This window comes from Xenopus laevis, chromosome 4L (assembly GCF_017654675.1).
Source record: "Xenopus laevis strain J_2021 chromosome 4L, Xenopus_laevis_v10.1, whole genome shotgun sequence".
Lineage (NCBI taxonomy): Eukaryota > Metazoa > Chordata > Amphibia > Anura > Pipidae > Xenopus > Xenopus laevis.
Genome location: NC_054377.1, coordinates 77,745,200 through 77,762,930, shown reverse-complemented (window position 1 = coordinate 77,762,930; position 17,731 = coordinate 77,745,200). Strand labels below are relative to the sequence as shown.

General features: G+C 34.1%; 1 protein-coding gene across 7 annotated transcripts in view; it reads left to right on the top strand.

Moving 5' to 3' along the window:
* LOC108714205 (leucine-rich repeat-containing protein 7) overlaps positions 1-17,731 on the top strand; it is a 218,928-nt gene that overhangs the window by 24,153 nt on the left and 177,044 nt on the right. For 6 of the 7 annotated variants that reach the window (XM_041590354.1, XM_018258200.2, XM_041590358.1 and 3 more), the window contains exon 2: positions 8,848-8,948. The exons of the other annotated variant lie outside the window; for it this stretch is intronic. In XM_041590354.1, the coding sequence (XP_041446288.1) occupies positions 8,849-8,948 (100 nt within the window). In that variant the 5' untranslated portion in view covers position 8,848. The remainder of the gene's footprint in view (positions 1-8,847; positions 8,949-17,731) is intronic. 7 annotated transcript variants of the gene reach the window in all.

Genomic DNA, 17,731 nt, shown 5'->3' with positions numbered 1-17,731 from the left:
TCCATTGCAGAAAATCATATGTAAGATGTAATAACATTACAACTCTTGTACAGTTCAAGATAAAGATGTTCAAATTAAATTATCGTATTTTACTCAAATCGTGTTGCCATACATTGCCTGTGCTAAGTCAAATGGGGTATGCACTTTATTTTTTCTATGAGGTCATTTCAAAGTAATAGCTCAAAGACAGATTTATTTCAGCTTTTATTTACCATATCGGATTTCCTGTGGGTAAAAAGTTTACTTGTACTTTGTTTATTTTGTGGCATCCTGACAGAACTGGTGTCATCTGTCAGCTCTGATATGCTGCTCAAAGTTTTCAGTGGGATTCAGGTCTGGGCTTTGTTATGAACACTCCAGTACTTTTGAGTTGTTTTCTTATAAGCTATTTTGTTCAACTGTTTTTTTCAGAATCTCTACAGAACCCTCTTTTCTTAAAGGAGAACTAAATTAATGAATATGTTTAAAAAAGGCATATTTTGCATACTGAACTTATTGTACCAGCCTAAAGTCTCAGCATCTCAGTAGCAGCAGTGATTCAAACGTGTCACGGGATCACCATCTTGGAAAGTGTCTGCGACACTCACATGCTCAGTGGGCAGTTATTGAGAAGCTAAACAGAAAATAAGGTTTGTCTGTAATATAAACTGATGATACAAGAATTATTAGTCTGATAGTCTGATGCTAGTTGTACTGGTTTCTGTGCTGCCATGTAGTAATTATCTGTATTAATTACTAATCAACCTTATATTGTGACATTAATATTCTGTATACACAGTATATTGTGTGTCGGTCCCTAAGATCAGTAACTGACAGCAGCACAGAGCATGTGCAGTGAATCAGCAGAAAAGAAGATGAGGAGCTACTGGGGCATCTTTGGGGGCACAGCTCGTTACTGCTAAAGGGCTGTGGTTGCCTTGGACTGGTATAAAAGCCCAATACATAGAGGCACATTTATTAAGAGCTTTTTTTAAACTCCCTTAAATTCGAAAGAATTCTAAATTCAACTTGCCGAAATATATTCATAAAATCTAATTTTTAAAACTCGAACGAATTTAAACAACCCGAAAACTCGAATCGAATTCTCAGAAAAAAAACTCAAATGTCAGGAAGGCTTCAAAACTCTCGAATTTGATCCCTGGACCTTTCCCATTGACTTAAACTGTAATTCTGCCGGTTTTAGGTAGCAAATAGTTGAATTCAAATTCTTAAAGGGCCAGTGTATGATAAATCTTGAAAATCAAATTCGAATTTGGATAATTTCCTAGTCGAATTTGACAGTTTGGACCTTAAAAATAAATTTCAAAAATCTAATTTGAATTTTCAATTCGACCTTTCATAAATCTGACCCATAATGTACAATATTTCTAGCCTATTTCTTTAGTTAGGCTTTAGTTCTTTAGTTCTTATTTTCTGAAGTGTACTTTTCCAGAAAAACTCACCCATAGCATGATTCTTCGACCCAATGCTTCACAATGGGGATGGTGTTCTTTAGATTACAAGCCTCGACCTTCGTTGAGAAAATAAAGCAACAAATATATAATGAAAAGCAGATTCATAATAACAATTGTAATATTATTTCCAGTGGAACCCCCTTTTTTAAGTTTTTCAGGGGACCAGAAAAAAGGGTGTTAAATCTGGGAAAATGTAAAATCAGGGAAATGTATTATGCATTATATATTTATGGGACCACAAAAACCAGTGTAAAATGAGGGAAAAGTTAAAATTGGGGTATGTAAAATTGAGGTTCCACTGTATACCCCACAAATAATAATTATAATAATAATACTGTTCTAAATAAAATCTCTGGAGCTTTTCGTGAACTACAACCACCATCATCTGTTTTTAGATACTGTTAATTCTGGTTCGTTAGACTTTGAAAAGTCAATGAGCTCTAAGGGAAAAAAGATGAACCTTTTCTTCCACAATGAAAACTGATCACAAATTTTAATAAGGAATAATTTAGCCTCCAGTTTTTCCCTTAAATTTCATTTATAATCTATGTAAGATTTTTGATGTCTTGTAGGTTTGACTGAAAACAAAACAATGTTAATTATGTATTGTACCGTTTGAACTGTGTGACACACAAAAGGCATGTAATATTAATAATTTTAATAGTATCCACATAACTTAGGAAATATGAAGTTAGCGGACTCTATTTTTAGTTCACAAAATGTTATGAAGAATGGTCTACTAATTACGTATTTAAATATTTATTTTATGCTGGTCCTTGTTGGACATCCTGTAAATCCAACAGATACACAATCATCATTTAAGTGAAATTCGCAGTTGTCAGGCTTACCATGCTGTTTCTCTCTGTGTCATTGTAAAATTAACGGCCTTACTTTTACAGGTCACTGGCTCTAATCTCAAATTAAATTCAAGATCTTGTGTGCCAGGGACATTCAGCTGAACTGTAAATTGCCTCCATGATGTGTATGTTAAAATGTCAGATTAAACTCTGTGTTGGAATTTTGTAACAACGCACATAAAACCACACAGTAACAGGTTTAATGGAACAGGATGAGACAACAAATGCTGTTTGGACAATGATGGGTAATGTGATTACAGACAATTAATGCAGTCTTTCAGAACATTACCAGCTACATGACAGTGGTCTACTTCATTTTATATGATAGAATTCAATTAGGAGTCACTACATATTATATGTGGCTATTTGGATGAGACATTATAGGGCTACAGTCAAGGCCCAAAGCAAAATGCATGGTCTGCCTTTGTCTGAAACCGGTCAACTGTTTATATTTTTTAGTAGTATGCCTAAAGCATATCTTCACCAGCAAATCATTATTCTAAACACTAAAACTCAAATTGTAAAATGTTAATTCCCCCTCGGCAAACAGGACAGGACAGTGGACTTGAATCTGGTGTTTATAGTGGCTGGCAAAGTCACATTCTTAACAGAGGTTAAAAAAAATACACTATTGCTGCCAAAAAAACAGATTTAGTCAGCATTTCACTCCTCCACCCTTGAAGAACATAACAACTTTTCAATTTCCCTTGCAGTAAATCACAAGCTCTCAATTGTCATATTGTATTACAGTCCATCATTATCTTCTTTAATGCATCAGAGACTAAAATGCAGTGCATAACAATTATAATTTATCACGCAATTGCACCTCCCAAATGCAGTGCTCACAATACAAACACAAAAATACAAAGTGTGTTTGTTAACATCACTGAGGTGATACACTGTGCAATTATTTATGCCACATATTTACAATGATATGGCTATAAACCCTTTCTTTGTACATGCTTAACCTCAGGTGCTGCTATGACCAGATTCATGAAAATTCAAAGTTTTGGTAAAAAGGCAGTTTTAGGTGATGTCTTCTTACAGAGAAAATAAATGAAGATTAGGATTTTGCTTCACAGCTTGTTTTAGTCTGGCAGACAGCCGAGAAAATCTCGACAGTCAGGCAGGAGCAGTGCCCCTGAAAACTGAGAATTAATCATCTTATCTTTCCTAAAAAGTTAAATATTTTTAGGTTCTTCATGATAAACAAACAAAAGTATGATTTTTTTATTTGTCATCTGTCTACATGCAACTACATTTCAGAATGAAAAAACTATATGTAAAGAAGAGGGCCTTGCACCATGTTGTAGTCAGTGGGCTTATCTATGTCAAGGATAGGGCGTGCCAGCAACACATAAAAGTTATTTTGCATAGTGGTACCAGTAATCAGAAGGGTCGCTCTAACATAAAAATTACAGCTCAAGGTGAATTTTTCAGGTCCTGATAAGCATGAAGCTAGCGGATTCTAGCAATACACCAATAGCACAGGTTCAAGCCACACTGCCATTTAGGGGAAGCCCTACCTATGTCCGGTCAGCCTCCAGAACAGGCCTACCTACAATGATACCACTATACAGTAATTCCATGTGTTTTTTTATTATGTTTCTGGCTTTGAAGGACATGGTTATGAATGTTTTACTTCCCAAACAGTGTTTGTTTAATCTTTCAGCGATTACACAACTGAAGAGAGCGAGGCAATGGTTGAAAGTGTGGTACTATAGTCACTGATTATAGTACCTGAACTAATCAGTGAGTCAAACACATTTTAGGTATTTTAAGTTTGATTAAATATTTTTTTATGAGTCTTTAATAAAAGTTATTTTTGAACTTGTTCCTAATCTGGGAATACTGCAAAGGATTAAACATGGTATCTAAGTAATGGTTCAATAAAAATGTATTCATCTAGTGGATGGCTACATTATATAATGACAGTCAAAATTATATTTTCTACTGTCCAAGCATGGGAGAAAATACATGTGGGCCACAACAAAAATAGAGGTGAAACCATAGGAAAAACAAGGATGACTAACATTTATCTGATCCAAGAACTTAGCAGATTCCTCTTTCTGAAATGCTCTTTGGGACTGAATGGAAGATTTGCTCATGAACAAAAACGGAGTTCTCGTATCCTTGAGAAGTATGGTGGGTGAGGTGGGAAACTTGAATAAAAACACAAGACATATATACATTTTCTATTACATTTTTATTTTATTTGTGTTTATAAGGCATATATAAAGTAAAGCTAAAACACAATATCAAAACAAGCTAGTATGTCATGCAATCATCACAATAAATTATATGTTTAATTAGGCGTAAAATAAAATACTTGGTGCCATTGATGAGATTTTGTCTAGCAAAAGGGCAGATAGGGGCATAATAGATATATTTTATATTATAATACATATTAGATTGACATAAATTGGTGCTCTTGTATTAAGTGGAAGGCACTTTCCTAAGCTAAGTACTCTGCACTGGTATACTATGAAAGTGAAAATGATAATTTAAGTTTATGAAAATGTATGGTTTAGAGAAGTTGTATTAACCTTGGCTCTTCAGCTGATTTTGTTATATATGTTTAATTACAAACATTTTTCCTTTGAATGATGAGCTAAATTATCTTCAAAAATACCAGCATTTTTGTATATTCATGCAATTTAGTTTGCCTTAGTGGTGTTACAAATAAAGGATAAATACTTCTCAGTAACACAAGTAAACAAGAAGTGAAACAGACATTCAATTAATTTGCAAGTCTTTCCATTTCAGCTTCGAGTTCAGCTGCAAGCTTGTTTGCCGTTCTGTGATCTGTAGTGCAGCTGCTTTCTGATATTGGCAAGCATTTTCAAAGCTGCTTTGCCAGACCCCAAGTCTCAAAGAAGTATGTAAATGATTTTATTGCCACTGCAGAAGCACTTCATCATGGGCTCTCATGAGATACTTAATTTCCTAACCATGCATTACAAAAAAGTAGACAAATTAAAATACAAAGATTTTTAATTTTTTTTTACAGTGTCTTTTAAACCAACATCTAGAGTGGTATTATGGAAAATAATGCAGTGCTTTATGTTGTTATTGAATACAAACCTTTTCTTTTAATCATATATATAAAAATTAGTTGGATAGAAACTTTTTATATATAATAATTATTATAGGGATGATTTTAATATTTTATTTTAATTATAATTGTCTTGCTCATTTCATTGCGACATTTAAGTCCTTTTTGAAGCGTAAAGTCTCAGATTTTAGTCTGTAATTAAAACAACCTTTTACAGTATATACAGGATACGCCACATTCCTTTGTATTCTTTAATGGTATTTCTATTTTATAATTAGATGAATTGACCCCACTCTGCCTATTCTGTAATACATTTAATACATAACAAAGGCTTACGTCCTTACTAACATGTAGCTGGCTACAGATGGGGTTCAATCTTTCTTTCTTTTGGAAATTCTATTTACATTGGTAAAATGAAGTACTGCAGTAAGGGCAGTAAGAATGCTTCAGCAGGATCCAAATTACAGATGCCATGTTGGGCAATGTCACTCTGGAATGTCCATGCTGACAGCAACCTTCTTCAGGAGTGCTCTCCTGGTACTCCAAGATGTCATAGTAACTATAATGTGAATGAACATGATAATGCAAGAGTGTTGTTATCTACCTAAGAACTTTCATCAGGAGCCAAGCTTCTCAGTCGACCTGGTAGTGCTGAGAATCTAGAAACTTAGATATACAGGACACCAATTATTTAGTGTACTTCAACCAAATCAGGAGCAGCAGGAGTTTATAAAGGAGATAAGATTTTCTGAAAGGTTAGTTTTAGTAAGAAAACATGAAAGGAATCCAATATGAAGTTAAGAGGAACAGAGGTCAGCACAGGTGGTTACCTTAGTAGCTTATTTTGCTAGTTGCAGTTCTTTGCTATGATTAATGAAGGACACATGTCATGTAATAAACTAGTATCTAAGGACTTTTAAATTGGATCACTTTGGCAAAGGATTGTAAGCTGATCAACTAGGTTAAAAACTAGGTTGTGCGTTTTAAAAGCATGTGATTGCTAATAATTTTAAAATTGTCCATATAATTAGAATACATGATTGTGTTGTGCAAACTTAACTTGGCCCAGGTAAAAAGTGCTACCAAGTTGAGATAAAATAATGAATAAAATGCTAGATTGATTGACTCTCAATAAAGCCATTTTGTTACAAATGTTGTGCAGGAAAGATTTTGTATAACTCCTGATAATTACAAATACATAATGTTCTTCTTAGCCCTATGCCATAAAAATTGGGAATGTTGGCTAAACAGAAAATACCCTTCAGGTGCAGATTGAAGTTTCTCAGTGAAAGCACAATTTTAGAAAACTTTACAGACACCACAAGGATATTTGCAGTGTCATTGGACTTCTAAATAACAACAGTATAACAACAGTATAATGTACACAACAATTTATTCATTATCAACGAGGAATGCATATCTTCTGCTAAGCACAGACCATGCAGAGATATTTATTTTTTATTTTAATGCTAGGATGGCCAATAAGCTTCAAAGGATGGGCCTGTGTCAGGGATTCAAAAGCAAAGATTTTCTCAATCAATATGCTGGAGAAGAAGAGATGCTAGAGGGATTCTGGAATGGACAAGGGCATTGACTGATGATTTGTTCCAAGGGATACTAGTGGTGATACGAAGAGCATGAGACTGCGGAGAAGTAAAGGGCCTAAACAGAGAGCCAGCTTTGTTTTTGGAACTAGCAACAGAAAGGAATCATAAATGTAAACTTAGCTGAGAAGAGTTTATTTGCCAAAGAAAATTTCTTTTATTGAGGAAGTTTAATTGATGGGCCACAATCAAGCCCAATCGAGCCCGATATTAGCATTTAAATAACAGTTACATTTAACAGCTGGAAACCCATGAGCTCAGTCCCTGCTTAGTTGTTGTACTGCACTTTTTTATTTGTGTAATAGCTCAGTAACTACTGAACTGAGAACTATCTCTTAAATATGTTGTGTGGTCAGCCAACATACCTTAATATTTTCTGCAAATATGTAATAATGGAATCTGGCTTTACCACTCGTCTAAAGCATTTATCATGTGACTAGAATGAAATCTAGGGCAACGCTGTTAGAGTAAAGTCATTGCAGCAGTGAAATTCAGCACATTTTTTATGACATATCATGTAATGTACTGATGTGAAGACAACTTATTGCACTTGATATACAGCAGATACAAAAAAGTATTTTTTGGAAATATATGCATTTTGTACTATTGATTAAGGGAAATAAGGTAATAGATACATAGAAACAATCTCATTTTTCTTTCTTCCTTGCACCAAACAGCGTTTTTTCTAGTATCTAGTCACCAAGTGAGAACATTCAGTTATTAAACATAAATAATTTATAAGATACATAGCATAAAGCCAAGTAGACATATAATACTATGCATAAACTGAATGTAGTTTCTTCTGAATTTGCTGTAAAATAAATGCCCAGAATTCTAATGAATGTCCCAAAATGTGAATTTTGGATGCTGTCGTCAGATTGTTGTAATAACAGCAGAAGAGTGTATTTTAATATATAAACATTTATTTTTATAGACATACAACCTTCTGCAATGTAGTTTCAGAATATAAGATAATTGTGGAAAAAATGTTTTCAATATCTGTTAACACATATGTATTTGTGAATATATATATATATATATATATATATATATATATATATATATATATATATATATATATATATTGAACGTGAGCCGAACTTGAACACTTCCTGAGGACGGCTCACATTCAAGAACCAAAACGTTGAATTAAACACCTTTTTTTTTTGCATTCTAAGTCCTATGAGTGCGTTTTTTTTCTGATTTGATATTCCAGCACCTAGGCATGTACTTGTGATATGTGTGCACCGGCTCTATGTTTTTCTATGGATATATATATATATATATATATATATATATATATATATATCCATTCACATATACATATGTGTTAACAGATATATAAAACAAAACATTTGTTCCAAAGTTAGCTGAAACTACATTGCAGAAGGTTGTATGTCTCTAAAAATAAATGTTTATTTATTTAAAAAAAATATATATATATATATATATCCACCTTACCTACCTTACCTTTCTACATTCCATGGAATTTCTTTTAAAATGGCTGTACATGTCTTCCTTTGTAAACTCTCATATCAAGCATCTTTGTTTTCCATGTAGCTTAACAGAGTCTGTCATTCTGGGCACCCACTGTTCACTTTTAGTATGTGTTTTAATTTTTCTGTTGTCTTGTGCAGACTATGTATGCTACTTTTGACAGAAATTCAGAATCCAGTTGTTTTGGTGAAGACTGGAAAGGTCTACTTCTGCTTTAGATTTTATGTATGTGTGAACTCTATACTGGCAATGCAATTCCAGAATTGAATACTATTCCCTAGGGTGTGTGTTTTTAGAAATTTGGGGTGAACAGAAAAATATTTTCTATAGTCCAGTCTAATTTTTTGGTACATTCATCTCAATGATTGCATCTCTTTTAGAATGGAGAACCTAAGAATGTGTAAAGACTCTGCACCATACCAGGGAAATGCAGGAGTACAGGAGATGCGTGCTCCTTTGAAGAAACAACCTGAAGAAGAGTGTAAGTTAGAATGACCCTACAATTTGTTCCCATAACTTTTATACAATCAACAAGCTTTGAAGGCTTAACTTAGATATATCCTTTAATTGCTTACAGTATGTTCTTAAGTGTATCAAGAGCTTGGCTGAAATTCTGTTGAAAATATGATACATTTTTGTGAACTAGAAATAAATGTCTGAAATAGAAAAACTATTCTTTTATGTATATGATATTGTTGTAAATAACAAATTATAATAGATATTAGTTTGCAGGGTTAAGAAGTTACTATTCACCCTATGACTTAATGATTAAAAAGGAAGGATTTTTTAAGGTTTTAAAGGATTGGCTTTGGATTTGTGAGGTTTTTTATGAAAATATATAGCAACAAAATGAATATTATGTTAAATGTGTCCCTTGAAGGTTTAGGAAAACCTTTTGACTGTTGTGTATTTTTGTCATTATTGTATTATATATTGTTTTTTTCCATCCATGCTCACATTTCCTTTCCTTGGAATTAATTCATTTTATAAAATCTGATGTGACCAGATGGTCTTATTTGCAACTCTATTATGAAGGTTAATTTAACTTAAAAAGAATCAATTCAAATAAATCTGATTTCTTTTCCCTATATATAGGAGCGTTTTGCTTAACCCTCTTCCCTCTCCCTTAGTTTTCTTTGATGTGTAAGCATTTTGTTTTGTATCACTTCTGTTATATTCATATTTTTCCAGTTCAGCACTGCTAAATTGAAAAATAGACTGATTAGTCCTCTTACTTACATAATTGGATTCATATTATCTTATATAAAAGCTAGCTGTGCATGTTTATCTTACAGTTTACCGAATTTTATTGTATTATATTATTTTATCTTGAAAGAAATATGTTGTGCATAAATTACCAGGCCAGTTGAAAAATACCCAATCTGAAAAATACAAGAAACTAAGAAAAGTGGATTATAATGTAGGCTATCTAGATAATGTGCACTGTGCAAATATATATATAAAAAACTAAACCATTACATATAATACAAAAAAAATTCTGTTTTTAATCACGTTACTGACAGATTGATTGATGATATATCATGTATCATTTTAAAAAACATTTTTAAGAACTGATTTTACAGTTTTCCTTAAGAAAAACCTAAAAGTCCCTAATATTAATATCTTTCAGTGGGCAGAACAGCCACAGAAAATAACTTGTCAGGTTAAAGGAGAAGCAAAGGATTAGGGTGCCCAAAATTAGGCACCCCCAAGTGATTATATTTACTTACCTGACACCCCGTGCCAGTGCTCTCATCAGAAATCTGCAACTTTTGGCACCCCAAGGATTATTTGCCTTTTGTTCTCCCAATACCTGCAGACATGCCTATAGGCCCATAATATCTGACATTATTAAGGGAGTAATGACACAGGGAAGTTCTGCCACCCTTTTCTGTCACTAGAATATTAGGAGAGGCACTGAGATATGTGTCAGATTCCCAACAATTTTGTGTAGTGACTTGGTAGTGGATTTATATGGATGGATCTGATTTTTACTCATACTGTAACTATTCAGAAAATGTGTTGAATTTAACTGACTAGCATACTGTATCTGTATAAAGGGTGTAGATATTTTTTTTAACAGATTACAAGAACTATGTAAAAACGCTGGTGAAAAAAAAGATTTATAGCAGCACTTAAGTTGTCCACAATTATTGACAGTGTAAGTTGTGCAGAGATGTAAATACTCTTTCCAGCCTGCCTTGAATTTGTAGAAATGGAAGCAAATGAATATAAGATCTAAACTAGATGTGCACATTCTTCTTTTTGCACAACTTTACAAGGATATTGACCACAGTGTATTATATTTACGATCATTAAAATTTAGATAACAGAAGAAATCAGTACTCCCGATTACCTATTTATAATCGTATCTCTAAGTTTCTGTTGAGGTCTAACTTGGGTCAGCAAGGGGAAAAGAAAAGCACCCCACAGAAACTTAAATTTTGCGTCACACGTTGCCTTCTCCTCCATCCACCACTATAAGGTATACAAATTGGGGATTAGTGAATCTTATTACGACTTAAACGTGGTATCTAATGTTATAGTTCATTTAATATATGCTCAGAAAAATGTATTCCACTTTTATACAGAGTAGTGTAACTTATATAAGTTCATTAAATTAAACCCGCGAGGGTTCTCTGATAATAAAGTGCAGTGCTAACAATAATCAAGTAAAAAACCAAAATTGGTTATAATCCTATACAGCTACAATGTAATTAACACTTATGAGGCGGTAAGCATATGATTGGATAGATTGATCACAGTTAATGTTCGTTCCTCCTTTTGTACCTCCCTGTTGGTGCATAGTTCACCTTCCGTTTCTCCCTTAGATTGATGTTCCCCTTCCCCTGATTGTGCTCTCTGTTGTTGGGAGGCTGGCTGATTGTGATGTGTCCCTTATGTTCCTGACCTGCCCTAAAAAAACAAGATATTGTGTAGTTTCCTTATCTCCATCATCTGGTGAATTACTATTAGGAATCCCCTCTCTAACATTGGGTTCAGTTTGTATATGAGGGGGTTCCCCCACAGGCTTAATCAGGAGGATATGGTGGAATTTCTGTGTAAACTAATGAGATTTATACTTTGCCACAGCTATTTTACATTCAATGGGAAATATTACCTTCAAACACAAGGAACTGCAATGGGTATGTCTTGCACCCCCTCTTATGCCAACCTCTTTTTGGGGTACTGGGAAAAGACCATGGTGGGAAGCAGTCAGATGTCCTAATACCATGCCAATATAGTCAAGTGGATTAGACGATATACTAATAATATGACAAGGTACTGAGAGAGAGGCTGTAGAATTTGTAACCAAGTTGAATGATAACAATTTGAATATAAAATTGACCATGGATTTATCCAATAGGTCTGTCTCCTTCCTGGACCTCCAGATTGAATTGGACACTGATGGATGTTTGGATACTAGGAATTTTAGGAAATCCACTGCTACTAATTCCCTTCTAAATTTTTCCAGTTTTCATCCTTATCATGTCAAAAAATCAGTACCAACGGGAGAATTTTTGAGACTAAAACAAAACTGTTCGACACTGTCGAAAGAACAGGCCAATGAATTAAAAATAAGGCTTAAACATAGGGGTTATTCAGGTAAATTGTCAAGATTGTCATAGAGCCTTACATAAAGAAAGGTCTGAACTACCAGTGACAAAAAATAAAACACAAGATGTTAATAGTACTATACTATTTGTCACAACTTACAATTCGAATAGCTCCCAGGTACAAGCGATTTTAAACAAACACTGGCCAGTACTACTGGAAGATGATATTTTGAAATCAACATTACAGCATAAAGTCTCTGTTTGTTACAAAAGAAGCCCCAATTTGAGAGAAATACTTACCAAAAGACACTTTCAAATATCCTATGAGAAAACAACCAAAATTGGGGTGTGTTTCCCCTGTGGGAATTGTAATATGTGTGACAAAATCCTGAGAACAGTTTCATTTATGGACAGATTTGGGAAAACCCATAAAATCACAAGGGGTTATATATTGTATCGAATGTCCCTGTCACAAAAAATATATAGGGATGACCACACAGATGCTCAAGCAGTTGATGCAACAACACTGTAGTGCGATTAGAACGGCAGGTAATCAAAATAAAACAGACCCTGTCCACTGTGGCTCAACATGACAAGAAATTCCATAATATCGACCCTTCTAAACTACAATTTTGGGCAATAGAAAAAATTAATCTAGGAGTATGGAAAAGCAAACTAGAACAGACTCTCTTGAAGAGGGAGAGCTACTGGATTTTGAAAAGGGACACCATATCTCCCAAAGGAATAAATGAGAATTATCTTTTCAAAGCCTTTATTTGATTAATGTCATATGATAAATCTCAGCATATTTTATACAATTGAATTCATTGTTTAAATTATTAATATGTCAGTTTTTTAGTAGCCATAAATAAATAAATTATTTTAAAAATATAAAAATAATGAATTCATTAATATACACAATATCTTTATTTGTGACAAGATATAGTAGATGGCAGCTTTTGGTTCAATATACATAACCCTTGTCTCACAAGTCAGTACAATAGATTTTTATTCAGGCTAAATATGAGGCACAGGGCATATACCTAATAAATATATACAGATGGAACAGGGCATAAAATCCATGTCCGTCTCTTAGAGATTACATTGCCCGTGCATCGTTAAGGGGAGGTTTCCTCTGGCCTGTCACGTCAGAATGGGCGTGAAATGAGTTGTACTGAGGAAAAGAATCCCGTGACAATGAGGGAGCGCCATTACTGATGTCCCGACATGTCTAATGACGCATATGCAGAAGTACTTTAAAAAGAGAACTCTGCACGCCAGTCTTGTTAGGGGGGCTTTTTTTATAACCTATGGTTCAGCTCTAATCCTTCTCCTACACTGCACTGAATTACAAGGGGCCTTGATTTGTGTTTTTTTAGTTCTAGATAGCCTCTCCATCAAGTAGAGGTTTAGTTATAAATTAGAGACCACAGTAATGGTAATCCTGCCTTCCTGCCTTTGCTTTGTGATGTCCCTTGATAGAAACAATATAGGCAGTTAAAATTGGGACAACTTCACCTGGATTTTTAATAGGGAAATATTTTATAAGGGTATTTATTGCACTGCACTTTATATGGAGGAATTTTGATCCTAATTGATTGGGATGAACTTTTGTATACAAGTGTTAATTAAATTGTAGCTGTATAGGTTTATAATCAATTTTGGTTTTTTACTTGATAATTGTTAGCACTGCACTTTATTTTCAGAGAATCCTCGCGGGTTTTATTTAATGTACTTGTATAAGTTACACTACACTGTATAACAGTGGAATACATTTTTCTGAGCATATATTAAATGAACTTTAACATTAGATACCACGTAGATAGTCGTAATAAGATTTACTAATACCCAATTTGTATACCTTATAGTGGTGGGTGGAGGAGAAGGCGACGTGTGACCCAAAATTTAAGATAGTTTCTGTGGGGTGCTTTTCCCCTTTGGAAAAATTACCTTTTTATCATTAAAATTCCCCCATTTGTTTCTGATAACATTTCCCAATGGAAAAGCTATGGTTTGGTTCTACATTATTGCACCATGGAAAAGGTATGGTTTGGTCATGTTACAGATATTTATTTTACCCTGTGTGCTTTTGACAGTATATAGAAAAATATGTGCAATGTAAATCATTTTTTTTGTGCTGGGATTTATTACATTTTTATGTGAACCATTTATTGTTATCCACCAGTGGAAAACAGATTGCAGGTTTTATGGTTTGAACCAGAATTTAGGGGCCGATTCACTAACTGCGAGTGAAGGATTCGAAGTAAAAAAACTTCGAATTTCGAAGTGTTTTTTGGGCTACTTCGACCATCGAATGGGCTACTTCGACCATCAAATGGGCTACTTCGACCTTCGACTACGACTTTGAATCGAAGGATTCGAAGTAAAAATCGTTCGACTATTCGACCATTCGATAGTCGAAGTACTGTCTCTTTAAAAAAAAACTTCGACCCCCTAGTTCGGCATCTAAAAGATACCGAAGTCAATGTTAGCCTATGGGGAAGGTCCCCATAGGCTTGGCTAACTTTTTTTGATCGAAGGATATTCCTTCGATCGTTGGATTAAAATCCTTTGAAATCGAAGGATTTAATCGTTCGATCGAAGGAATGATCCTTCGTTAGTTCGATCGTACTATCTGTGCTAAATCCTTCGACTTCGATATTCGAAGTCGAAGGATTTCAATTCCTAGTCGAATATCGAGGGTTAATTAACCCTCGATATTCGACCCTTAGTGAATCAGCCCCTTAGTGTATGTAAACTTCCTACTAAAAAACTTTTTTTGCACAACAAAAAGAAGCCACCTTTATGTTATGTGCAATTACAATTTGCAATTTAATAACTGACTAGCAAAGGAGTGTATATGCCATTTTTAAATGCCCCTAACAAAGTCTTAATCTACTAGTATCTTGTTAAATTATTGAACATATTACAGAGTTATTTTAAACATCAAGTGTCTATAAGTTTAGTAAAACAAAAACATTTATAGCATTTTCCTCTCTATGCAAATGTGAATCTGTTATGATATTGAAAAGGCACAGTAAAATTGCACGACTATCTAACCTTTTTTCTAGACACTTTTACCTTTTAAAAAAAGACAGAGGACAGCATGGAAGTAGCATTATTGATTTTGGTTTGTGTGTGTGAAATTTGTGTCATCTTGACTGCCACCATTAAAAGAAAATAACTAACAGCAATAACCTACCGGTAGATTGTGTAGAGCATTGATAAATGTGTAGACAAGCCTTTTTTGTAAAGTGACAGTTTGTTTATTTTTGTGTATGTGGGCTCAGTAATATGGTTGATATTTATTGCTGGTTTTTGACAAAAGTAAGCATCTTCCACTGTACCTTTAAAAAGACTCATATAATCATAAGAATGTGTTAGTTTGCAAACCTTTAAAAGCAGATAACAATTTAATGGATTGTTACACAAATTAGGTTTGAAGATTTTAGAGTTCTAGAACCAAATTTCATCGAGCAATGCATTGTGTCATGTACAATATTTTCTGCAAAGACAAACCGAAGATGCAATTCTTTTTAACAAGGATTTCTCTCTCTAGCATATGCCAGCTTGGTTTGGTTTTGAAAGGCCATCTTGCAATCCTGTCAGATCTGATCTGTTTGAAATGTTCCTTTGCCAATGCAGATGTTAGCAGACATAGAAGGATATTGTTCAAAAATAATTCAAAGTTCATTACTTAAAGTGATTCTGTCATGATTTTTAGTGTATAGTTTTTATTACTAAATTACACCATCAACATTGTTCACTGTACCATATAAAATTTTATATCTGAACCAACAAGTGTATTTTTTTTGTTGTTGTTGTAATATTGGTGTGTAGGCAGCCATCTCAGGTCATTTTGCCTGGTCATGTGCTTTCAGAAAGAGCTAACACTTCACAATGAAACAACTTTCAGATCAGCTATTGTTTCTTCTATTCAGTGTAATCACAACTTATGGTTTTCTTGGGTTAGCTTGGCTTAGATTTTTCCTTTACTATCTCATATCAACCACCAGGTGGGGCATGGGAACATTTTTAGCAATGCAGGTACCAGGGATCTGTAATCTGGTTACCTTCCTATTTTTCTGCTGAAGGGCTGCTGCAGGGAAAGGGAGGGAGGGAGTGATATCAGTGCAGCAGTAAAGAGTGACTGAAGTTTATCAGAGCACACGTTACATGAGTGAGGGCACCTGGGACACCTACAACACGTCTAGCCCCGTGTCAGATTTCAAAATTAAATATCTGTTTGCTCTTTTTAAAAACATATTTCAATGCAGGAATCTGCTGGAGGAGCACTATTAACTTATGAATATTGTAAAAAAACAAGTTTTCCCATGACAGAATCCCTTTAAATAAACGCCCAGTTACAGTATAGAGCTAGAATTTATTTAATAAATAATGAAAATTAATAGAAAAAGGAATATCTAATTAAACTGTGATAGAGGTTATAGACAAGCCAGGTGCTACTGGAAGAACTTGTTGTCACTTCAAATTCCTCGAACACATGACATGGACAAATACATACATGGAGCATATGTCAACAAATAGTTTTACAATACACTCAAATCAAATAACAATGTAATAAATCTTTGCACATATGATGTTTAAGAGTGTATTGAGCTTTATTAGATTAGTCTTGCTCCTAAGACCAATATTTTTTTTCAGGTATTTGTACTCAGTAATGTAGTATGTAATAATACTCCTTTTCAGCAAATCCCAAAATGACCTTGCAGTTCAGCACCACTCAATGACTCAATAGCCAGGTGGCTTGTTTAAATGGTTTATTTCCAAAAACTCCTGCTAAAATCTAAGCAGTTTAATTGTCCATAACCATGGATTTAGCAGTCTTGTTGAGGTTTTTAAGCAGGTGCATGCATCTTGTTGATATAGCTTCTGGGTAAATGCCATTCAATATCATAGAGCCAACTGACACCCTTCCAGAATAAATAATTGATGCTCTGCACCTCTAGGTAAACAAGGACTGAGCCAGGTTTTCAACTGGCTTTGAGTCAAATGAACAGGCGAAAAAGTTCAGGTTATTTAGTTCCTGTGGTGCCTCCTTCTGCCTTTAAATTGTACTTTGCTGAATATCCTGGAGGTGCCTGCACAAAACCGATTTTCCTCAGAACAAGCTAAAACGTTAACCTTTTGATTTTACGAGAATAAATAAATAATGATGGATGATACTGTTATGTAAGACATACATGCACATACATGTTTACTATGGAGAAGATTTATCAAATTGTGAGTGTACCACAGAAAAACTCGTGCGATTTCTATTAATTCTATGGGATTTTTAGAAGTGTATTTATCAATGGGTGCAATTTAGAGTTCACCATTTGATAAATATGTTTCTAAAAATCCCATAGGAATGAATAAAAAGTAGTTTTCCCGTGGTAATCTCTCTCACATTTTAATAAATCTGCCCCTGCTTATGCATGTATTTAACTGTTAAAGTGCAAGCTCACTGTAGTAAAATGCTGCCTCTCTTCAATCCTATGGGATTTTTAGAATAGTATTTACCAAATTATGAACTCGCACATTGATAAATACACGTGTAAAAATCCCATAGGATTAAGGGGCAGATTCACTAAGGGTCGAATTTCGAAGTAAAAAATACTTCGAAATTCGACCCTCGAATTGAAATCCTTCGACTTCGAATATCGAAGTCGAAGGATTTAGCGCTAAACGTTCGTTCGATCGATCG